This window comes from Amblyraja radiata, chromosome 2 (genome assembly GCF_010909765.2).
Source record: "Amblyraja radiata isolate CabotCenter1 chromosome 2, sAmbRad1.1.pri, whole genome shotgun sequence".
In the NCBI taxonomy this organism is placed as follows: Eukaryota; Metazoa; Chordata; class Chondrichthyes; order Rajiformes; family Rajidae; genus Amblyraja; species Amblyraja radiata.
In genome coordinates this window covers 118300287-118311063 of record NC_045957.1, presented here as the reverse complement: position 1 = coordinate 118311063, position 10777 = coordinate 118300287, and the positions used below count along the sequence as shown (strand labels likewise).

At 46.5% G+C, this 10777-nt stretch overlaps 1 protein-coding gene across 3 annotated transcripts in view; it reads right to left on the bottom strand.

Annotated features, from left to right (window-relative positions):
* Positions 1-10777, bottom strand: part of jarid2 (jumonji and AT-rich interaction domain containing 2) — a 336587-nt gene that overhangs the window by 83826 nt on the left and 241984 nt on the right. For all 3 annotated transcript variants that reach the window (XM_033014235.1, XM_033014236.1, XM_033014234.1), the window contains exons 5-6: positions 7297-7476; positions 3656-3891 (exon numbers count right to left, since the gene is read on the bottom strand). In XM_033014235.1, the coding sequence (XP_032870126.1) occupies positions 3656-3891; positions 7297-7476 (416 nt within the window). The remainder of the gene's footprint in view (positions 1-3655; positions 3892-7296; positions 7477-10777) is intronic.

The following is a 10777-nucleotide window of genomic DNA, read 5'->3' as shown; positions in this document are numbered from 1 at the left end:
GTGACAATCAACACAGCGCAGAGTGCTCTTTCTGCTTATCTCCAAACCAGCGCCAGGACAACAGGCGATGGGATCCCATCCACTGGTGGTAAAACTGATGAAGGGCATTTACAATATCAAGCCCTAAGCCCAGGTATACCCATATTTGGGATATCAGTGTGGTCCTGACATATCTCAGGGAATGGCCACCAGCCAGATCCCTCGGCCCTCGAGCAAGCTACACTAAAGACGCTCATGTTGATGGCACTTGTATCCGCTCAGAGGGTCCAGTCACTACACCTATTGCGACTGGACAACATGATCACAGCTCCAGTACCAGATCTGTCGTTATCCAGCGACTGATCAAACAGAGCAGACCAGGAACACCAATCCAGTCGTGGCTTACCCACAGAACACGGTTATTGCCATGACTCACCTCCTACTATCCTACATAGACACAACCAAAATATTACGAGGGAGATGAAAAGCCTTGTGGGTCAAGTCACAAAAACTTATGGTCGGGTGACGAGCCAAACCATTGCGAGATGGCTCAAGCAGGTGCTAGAAACTGCTGGGATAAACACTAACATGTACAATTTTATCACCAGGGCAGCATCCATGTGACGGCTAAAGAATGGACATGCCTATAGACCACATCCAGGCTACAGCAGGATGGTGGGGGGGAAAAGACCGTTCAGAAATTTTATAATAAAGCCGTTGGCAAAACCTGGTTATTTGCAGTAAAGATTTACGAACTGCAAATATTTAATTAAGCCAGGGGAGCAACTTAATTCTTTGTTGTTATTGTTTAAAAAATTACATTGTGTTTTTCTACAAATAGACTCATTGGTTGATTACGATAACACTTCCTCCCTCAAGAACTTCGCAGTGAGTGAAATGAAACTGTTACACGGTTTGAAATCACAGAGCTTTGAATCTTCACGTAGTCACTCACGTGACTCCGAAGTAAAATAGTAAGATTAAACGAGAACTTACCAGTTTGAAGTTTGATCTGTATTTTATGAGGAGTTACGATGAGGGATTACGTGCCCTCCGCTCCCACCCTCATTATATGGATCAAACTAATAAATTGATGTCTCCTTATCTTTACTATGTTTACTTCAAATAACTGTGTCTATCTGTGATTCCACACCGCTGCTTGGAAGTATGCCGCGCCTGCGCACTGAGCGGGTTCTTCACGTAATCCCTCATCGTAACTCCTCATAAAATACAGATCAAACTTCAAACTGGTAAGTTCTCGTTTAATCTTACTATTTCACTGTACTCCTGATTACATTTGACTGATTGTAGGCCTTGTTGTCTCCTTCCCCTCAGCTAACAATGATCCAGCCTACATTTTCTTTATCTCCGTCCCCTTTGATCTGTCGTTTTCACACCTTACCCATCTATATCTCTGTATCTCCCTCACTCCCCTGACTCACAGTCTGAAGAAGGATCTCGACCCGAAGCGTCGCCCATTCCTTCTCTCCAGAGATGTTGCCTGACCCACTGAGTTATTCCAGCATTTTGTGTCTATCTTTGGTGTAAAACAGTATCTGCAGTTTCTTCCTACAACGCTCAATCCACACTGTGGCAGGATTGCCAGATTACTGGCAATAAAACCTTCCCATCTACCAACACGTGGCTTTTATTTATAACAACTGCATTCTAACTTAGCATCTCAAAAAAATAAGTAATAGGACTCTATTCCTTGGAGCGCAGGAGGACGATCCAAATGGGGAGAGAATCCAGAAATCGGAGGTGCAAGTCGAATCGATAGTAAAGGAAGGCAAACGCAATGCTGGCATTCATTTCAAGAGGGCTTGTATACAAAAACAGGGATGTAATGCTGAGGCTCTCTAAGGCGCTGGTCTGGCTGTATTTGGAATATTGTGAGCAATTTTGGGCCCCATATACGAGGAATGATGTGCTGGCTTTGGAGAGGGTCCAGAGGAGGTTTACAAGAATTATCCCAGGAATGAATAGGTTAACCTATGAAGAGCGTTTGTCGGCACTGGGCCTGTACTCGCTGGACTTTAGAAGGATCAGGGGAGACTTCATAGAAACATACAGAATAGTGAAAGGCTTGGATAGAGTGGATGTGGAGAGGATGTTTACACTAGTGGGAGAGTCTAGGACTAGAGGTCATAGGCTAAGAATTATAGGACGTTCTTTTAGGAAGGAGATGAGGAGGAATTTCTTTAGTCAGAGGGTGGTGAATCTGCGGAATTCTTTGCCAGAAAAGGCTGTGGAGGCCGTCAATGGATATTTTTACGGCAGAGATGGGTAAATTCTTGATTAGTACGGGTGTCAGAGATTATGGGGAGAAGGCAGGAGAATGGGGTTAGGAAGGAGAAATAGATCAGCCATGATTGAATGGCGGAGTAGACTTGATGGGTCGAATGGCCTAATTCTGCTCCTATCACTTATGACCTTATGATATAAGATCATGAGAGGGGGCAAAGATTTAATCGGAAGCTGGGAAGGGTGCGGAGATTTACGAGGATGGCTGATCTATCTCTCCCTGCTAACCCCATTCTCCTGCCTTCTCCCATAACCTGTAGTAATGAAGGATGTGAGAACATCCTGCCCATCTGTTTAAATTCAGTACAGATTCTTCCCCTCTGTTATTAGGTTTCTAAACGCTCGTATAGAACGCCCATGAGTTTCATTAACTTCATCACTATCCTGCCCATGAATTTAATTAACTTCATCACTATTCATGCCCTCCAGAGATGCTGCCTGACCTTCTGAGCACTCTGTGTCCGTTTGTGTATTTGCCAGTGCTTGCAGTTCTTTCTTTCCAGCACCTGCAATTCCCTGTTTCTACACCGACTATCCCCTTGCCTCCACAGATGCTGCCTGACCCGCTGGATTCCTCCAGCAGTTTGTTTTCTCACTCTGAATTACAGCATCTGCAGCCTTGTACTTTTATACCTCTTGCCCGACGGGAGAGGGAGAGAAGAGGGAGTGTCCGGGGTGAGACTTGTCCTTGATTATGCCGTTGGCCTTGAGTGAGGTTTAGTTTAGCTTACTTTAGTTTAGCGCGGAAACAGGCCCTTCGGCCCACCACGCCGACTAGCAATCACCCCCTATACTAGCCCATACATCTTTACACATGCGAGGGACAATTTACAATTATGCCAAAGCCAATTAACCTACAAACCTGTACGTCTTTGGAGTGTGGGAGGAAACCGGAGATCCTGCTGAAAACGTGGTCACGGGGAGAACGTACACACTCCATACAGACAGCACCCGTAGTTAGGATCGAACCCAATGTCTCTGGCGCTGTAAGGCAGCACCTCTAGCGCTGCGCCACCGTGCTGCCCATAACTGGAGTCAATGGAAGGGAGGTTGGTTTGTGTGATGGTCTGGGTTACGTCCTCAACTCTCTGCCATTTTGCCGATAGCCTTGTGGAGGCAGCGTGAAGTGTAGATGGAGTCAATGGAAGGGAGCAGACAAAATGTGTAGGAAGAGTCTGAAGAAGGGCCTCGATCCGAAAAACGTCACCCATTCCTTCTCTCCAGAGATGTATGCCTGTCCCGCTGAGTTACTCCAGGCTTTTGTGTCTAACAATGGAAGGGAGGTTGGTTTGTGTTGCCTGATGGTCTGGGCTATCGATATCAATGCCTTTCAATGCAACCATCGCGGACGGCCAATTTTTATTTGACGTACCTGTTGTGTTTGGTGCTCCTGAGGTGGTTTTGTAATAGCTGAGCTGTTAGCAGCAGGTCCTTTAGCTGAGCTGCCCACTTGCGAAGCAGAATTAGCAGCAGCCCCAGTCAAACATGGCTCCTTCTTGCACTCCACCTTGTGGTCACCGTTCCTCTCCTTGACTGGCGTCGCCTCTTTTCCTTTGTGTTTCTGGACAGACTCCTTATCTCTCAAAAGCTTGCCCGAGCCATTCAACACTGAGTGGGGTGGTGGGGGAGAGGAAAGAATGCATACATGTTAGTCACAGTTTCAGCGGCGGCACGGTGGCGTAGCGGAAGAGTTGCTGCCTCGCAGCGCTTACAGCGCCAGAGACACGCCTTCGATCCTGACCCCTCTGCACGGAGTTTGTATGTTCTCCCTGTGGGGTTTTCTCCGAGATCTTCGGTTTCCTCCCACACTCCAAAGATGTGCAGGTTCTGGGCACCGTGTTATAGGAAAGATGTTGTCAAGCTGGAGAGGGTACAGAGAAGATTTACAAGGATGTTCTCAGGACTCGAGGGTCTGAGTTATAGGGAGAGGTTGAATGGGCTGGGACTCTTATTCCATGGAGGGCAGGAGGATGAGGGATGATCTTATAGAGGTGTATAAAATCATGAGATGAATAGATCGGGTAGACGCACAGTCTCTTACCCAGAGTAGGGGGATCGAGAACCAGCGGACGTAGGTTTAAGGTGAGGGGGAGAAAGATTTGATAGGGATCTGAGGGGCCACATTTTCACACAAAGGGTGGTGGGTGTATGGAACAAGCTGCCAGAGGAGGTAGTTGAGGCTGAGACTATCCCAACGTTTAAGGAACAGGTAGACAAGTACATGGATAGGACAGGTTTGGAGGGATATGGACCAAATGCGGGCATGTGGGACGAGTGTAGATGGAGTATGTTTGACGGTGTGGGTAAGTTGGGCCGAAGGGCCTGTTTCCATGCTGTGTGACTCTATGACTCTAAAAACAAACCTGTGGCTCGGATCGGCAGCAATTAACGCTCCGAGTATAAACCAATGACGTATTCTCGATGACGTCCCCTAAGCCACAGCAACATACAGACTGGCTACCACTTCACCAGGTATGAATGAACCTTCTGTAAAAAATGGATTAAGCTGTCCAAACAAAACTCTAACCGAGCTGTTTATATTCAGCCTGAAACTGCATCTTACCAAATGGTGCTTCCAATAGGTTGGAGAATGTCGAGCCCCTTGTCCAGCGTTACATTTCCTTGCACACCCATCAATCCTCAAAGCCCTGTCCCACGGTACGAGTTCATTCCAAGAGTTCTCCCGAGTTTGCCCTGAATCGCACTCGGAGATTTAATGTAATGGCCACTCGTCGGTACTCGGGGCTCTCGTGGACATTTTTCAACATGTCTTCCCGTGCTTACCTGCCTTTAGCGAGTCTTCCCGAGTACCTGCTGTTAGCGCTGAGACATTCCCGAGCTCCGACGTACCCGCTACGGCCATTCTCCGTGCTTACCATGAGTTTGATTTTTTTTAAACTCGGGAGAGCTGTTGGAATAAACTCGTACCGTGGGATGGGGCTTTCAGACTGAAAATATAGACACAAAAAGCTGGCGTAACTCAGTGGGTCAGACAGTATAGTGGTGTCAGTATAGTGAAAGGCTTGGATAGAGTGGATGTGGAGAGGATGTTTCCACTAGTGGGAGAGTCTAGGACCAGAGGTCACAGCCTCAGAATTAACGTTCCTTTATGAAGGAGATGAGGAGGAATTTCATTAGTCAGAGGGTGGTGAATCTGTGGAATTCTTTGCCACAGAAGGCTGTGGAGGCCAGGTCAGTGGATATTTTTAAAGCAGAGATAGATAGATTCTTGATTAGTGCGGGTGTCAGAGGTTATGGGGAGAAGGCAGCAGAATGGGGTTAGGAAGGAGAGATAGATCAACCATGATTGAATGCGGAGTAGACCTGATGGTGCGAATGGCCTAATTCTTCTCCTATCACTTATGAACATGAGCATCTGTGGAGAAAAGGAATAGGTAACGTTTCGGGCCGAGACCCTACCCGAAGCGCCACCTATTTCTTCTCTCCAGAGATGCTGCCTGACCCGCTGTGTTACTCCAGCTTTTTGTGTCTATCTCTGGTTCATTTGTGTAAGAAAGAACTGCAGATGCTGGTTTAAATCAAAGGTAGAAACAAAATGCTGGAGTCACTCAGCGGGTGAGGCATCATCTCTGGAGAGAAGGAATGGGTGACTTTTTTGGGTCACCAAGATGCAGCACAGAACGACACAGGAGATCCTTTCTCCCTGTGGCTGTCAAACTGTACAACTCCTGCCCCTTCTGTCGTGGGGGAGACTAACCCCCCCCCATCCCCATCTTTTCACATCTTTCATCCTGAACTGTTCCACTGGATAATCTAATTTCATGTTTGTCTAGTACTCCATATGTGTCGTGCAATAACTGGTCATTAAATGTCCCGCTGAGTTAGTCCAGCATTTTGTGTCCACCTTCGATTTCAACCAGCGCCTGCAGTTCTTTCCTGCACTTAAATGTCATTATTATTAGAATACACATGACACTTTCAATGCCTTGTAACCGTATACTTTGACTGGTGGCAGAACCATTTCCCTCTGGGATCAATAAAATTCCATCACACCATATCGTATCGATATGAGTAGATGTGAATAGGATGTTTCCACTGGTGGGTGAGTCTAGGACCAGAGGTCATAGCCTCAGAATTGAAGGGCGCTCTTTTAGAAAAGACACGAGGAGGAACCTTTTTAGTCAGAGGGGAGTGAATCTGTGGAACTCATTGTCATAGAGGGCAGTGGAGGCCAAGTCAGTGGACATTTTTAAGGCAGAGATCGACAAATTCTTGATTGGAACGGGTGTCACGGGTAATGGGGAGAAGGCAGGAAAATGGGATTAGGAGGCAGAGATCAGACATGATTGAATGTGTAGGAAGGAACTGCAGGTGCTGATTTAAACCAAATATAGACACAAAAAGCTAGAGTAACTCAGCGGGTCAGGCAGCATCTCTGGTGAGAAGGAATGGGTGAGAGCCTTTTTCAGGGCCAGGGTGAGGAAGGGTCTTGACCCGAAACGTCACCCATTCCTGCTCCCCAGAGATGGTGCTTGGCCTGTTGAGTTACTCCAGTTTCTTGTGTCTAGCCATGATTGAATGGCGGAGTAGACTCTATGGGCTGATTGGCCTAATTCTACTCCGACAACTTGTGTGAACTGGTGTATCTTGTCGTAGGTTGCTAGTTTTAAGGGATTGGACACTCTAGAGGCAGGAAACATGTTCCCGATGTTGGGGGAGTGCAGAACCAGGGGCCACAGTTTAAGAATAAAGGATGGACCATTTAGAACGGAGACGAGGGAAAACTTTTTCACCCAGAGGGTTGTGAATCTGTGGAATTCTCTGCCTCAGAAATCAATGGAGGCCAATTCTCTGGATGCTTTCAAGAGAGAGTTAGATAGAGTTCTTAAAGATAGTGGAGTTTGGGTATATGGGGAGAAGGCAGGAACGGAGTACTGATTGTGGATGATCTGCCTTGATCACAGTGAATGGCGGTGCTGGCTCGAAGGCTGAATGGCCTACTCCTGCACCTATTGTCTATTGTCTGTTTTGATAAGTTCTAAGCTGACCTACCGTGACCATTGAGGACTTGTTTACCCTGCACCTTCCCCTTTCGCGGTGTCGACTGGCATGAAGATGAAGCATTGATGGGAAGTGTTTTGACATCTTCACACTCGTCATCCTCCTCCACTTCATCAATGTCATCCTGGGAACTTCCGAAATACATCATGTTGTTCGGCAGGGCCGGAGAGCCTGAATGTAAACAAAACAAAACATGTAGGGTGGAACTGCAGATGCTGCGTTACACCACAGATAGACACAAAGTGTTGGAGTAACTCAGTGGGACAGGCAGCATCTCTGGAGAGAAAGAATCAGTGATGGTTTCGGGTCGAGACCCTTCATAAGGTCATAAGGAATAGAGTAGACTTATGCCATTCGGCCCATCAAGTCTACTCCGCCATTCAATCATGGCTGATCTATCTCTCCCTCCAAACCCCATTCTCCTGCTTTCTCCCCATAACCTCAAGAATCTATCTAGCTCTGCCTTAAAAATATCCACTGACTTTACAGCCTTCTCTGGCAAAGAATTCCACAGGTTCTCCACCCTCTGACTAAAGATATTTCTCCACGTCTCCTTCCTAACGGGTCTTGTCCCGAAACGTCACCTATTCCTTCTCTCCAAAGATGCTGTCTGACCCGCTGAGTTACTCCAGCATTTTGTGCCTGTCTTCAGATAAAATAATCGGTCTGCTGGTTCAGCACTAAGAACTTTTGAAAACTTTTGTCGGCACCAGAAACGTGGTGACTCTTTGTGTACTGCCTGGGTAAGGTCTGCTATATGATTTTATCGAGTTGTTTGCAAAAACAAAGCATTACACTGTACCTACCCACGTACATTTGGCAATAAAGTATCATTGAATTAGTTCACATTCATAAAGGTAGACAAAATTGCTGGAGAAGCTCAGCGGGTGCGGCAGCATCTATGGAGCGAAGGAAATAGGAAACTTTTCTTCATTCATAAAAGCACCCAACATTCATAATGGCAGCTTCACATTCATAAAGGCAGCAAACACCATCAGAGCTCCACACAACCCTGGCCACGCTCTCATCTCACTCATGCCATCGGGAAGAAGGTACAGGAGCCTGAAAACTGTAACGTCCAGGTTCAGGAGCAGCTTCTTAGAGTCATGGAGTGCTACAGTGTGGAAACAGGCCCTTCGGCCCAAATTTCCCACACCGGCTACACTAGTCCCACCTGCCAGCATTTGTCTCAAATCCCTCCAAACCTGTCCTATCCATGTACCTGTATAGCTGTTTCTTAAATGATGGGATAGTCCCAGCCTCAACTACCTCCTCTGGCAGCTTGTTCCATACACCCACCACCCTTTGTGTGAAAAAGTTACTCCTCCTATTAAATCTTTTCCCTTCATCTTGAACCTATGTCCTCTGGTCCTCGATTCACCTATTCTGGGCAAGAGATTCTGTGCATTTACCCGATCTATTCCTTTCATGATCTTAAACACCCTTATAGGATCACACCTCACCCTCCTGCACTCCAAGAAATAGAGTCCCAGCCTACTCAACCTCTGCCTATAGCTCAGGCCCTTGAGTCCTGGGAACATTATTGGCTATATTTAAGAGGGAGTTAGATGTGGCCCTTGTGGCAAAAGGGGTCAGGGGGTATGGAGAGAAGGCAGGTACGGGATACTGAGTTGGATGATCAGCCATGATCATATTGAATGGCGGTGCAGGCTCGAAGGGCCGAATGGCCTACTCCTGCACCTATTTTCTATGTTTCTATATTTCTAACATCCTGATAAATCTTCTCTGTACCCTTTCCAGCTTTACAACATCTTTCCTATAACACGGTGCCCAGAACATCAGGATATTAAACAGTACAACTTTCAAATAATCTTGACTTGTCCGACACAGTCTTCTGTGGCAATGAATTCCACAGATTCACCACCCTCTAACTAAAGAAATTCCTCCTCATCTCCTTTGTAAAGGAATGTACAAAAGATCACCTGTAGCAGTCTGGAGAAGAGTCCTGACCCTCTGCCCATTCCCTCACAGATGCTGCCTGAGCCCCGCTGAGTTCCTCCAACAGTTTGTATTTTGCTCAGCATCTGCAGTTCCTTGGATCTCAATCTCACAAACTGACATTTATCCCATAAAATATATAAACTGGAGCAATGTCAATTATCAGGTCAATTTTCTGGCACTCTCAAGATATGACGGTATGTAAAAAGGCAAAAGAAACAACAACAAAAAAGCGCCAAAGACACCGGTTCGATCCTGACTACGGGTGCAGTCTGCACGGAGTTTGTATGCTCTCCCCGTGACCTGTGTGGGTTTTCTCTGAGAGCTTCGGTTTCCTTCTGCACTCCAAAGCGTGCAGATTTGTACGTTAATTGGCTTGGTGTAAATGTAAAATTGTCCCCAGTGTGTATTGGGTCGTGCTAATTCCCTCTCATCCTTCTAAACTCCAGAGTGTACAAGCCCAGCTGGTCGGTGCGGACTCGGTGGGACGAAAGGCCTGTTTCCGCGCTGTATCTCTAAAACTAAAACAAAAAAATATCTCAAGCACATTTTGGGCAGGGTGGGAGGGAAGAGAAAAGAGAGACACAGAGTTCTGGATTAACTCAGTGGGTCAGTCAGCATCTCTGCAGACAAAGGGTGGTTGACGTTTCGGATCAGGTCTCTTCTTCAGATGAAGGGAAGAGTAAAGACTGGAAAAGGGAAGAGGAAGGGTGGGTTACGTTAACAAGGAACTATTTCAAGAATACACGCAACAGTCCAACACTACAACCATCCTAACAACTAGAGAGCAGTCCTGAACTACTAACTACCTCATTGGTGACCCTTGGACTATCTTTGATTGGACTTTACTGGGTTTACTTTGCACTAAATGTTATTCCCTTATCATGTATCTATACACCGTAAATGGCTCGATTGTAAACATGTATTGTCTTTCGCTGGCTGGTTAGCACGCAACAAAAGCTTTTCACTGTACCTCGGTACACGTGACAATTAGCTAAACTGAACTGAACCACTAGGTGAATCACAAAATTCCTTGGGAAAAGCACTAAATAAAAACATAATTTTTAATGTTTTTATATGGGCACAGCAGTAGATTTGCTGCCTTCCATCGCCAAAGACCCGGGTTCATTCCCGGCTATGGGTGCTGTCGATACGGAGTTTGTACGTTCTCCCCGTGACTGCATGGGTTTTCTCCAAGATCTTCGGTTTCCGCCCACATTCCAAAGACGTATCGGTTTGTAGGTAAATTGGCTTTGGTATAAATGTAAATTGTTCCAAATGTGTGTGGGGCAGTGATAATGTGCGGGGATCGCTGGTCGGTGCGGACTCGGTGGGCCGAAGGGCCTGTTTCCGCGCTGTATCTCTAAACTAAACTAAAATTAATTCCTTTTGATAAGGAAGATGATTTATGGTATAAATGAGCAGGAAACGTTATCGCTTCGTAAACACAGCTGGGAGCACTTTGGATTTGTCCCGGTGTCTATCCGGTAATGACAAAGGTTACGGGTCTCAG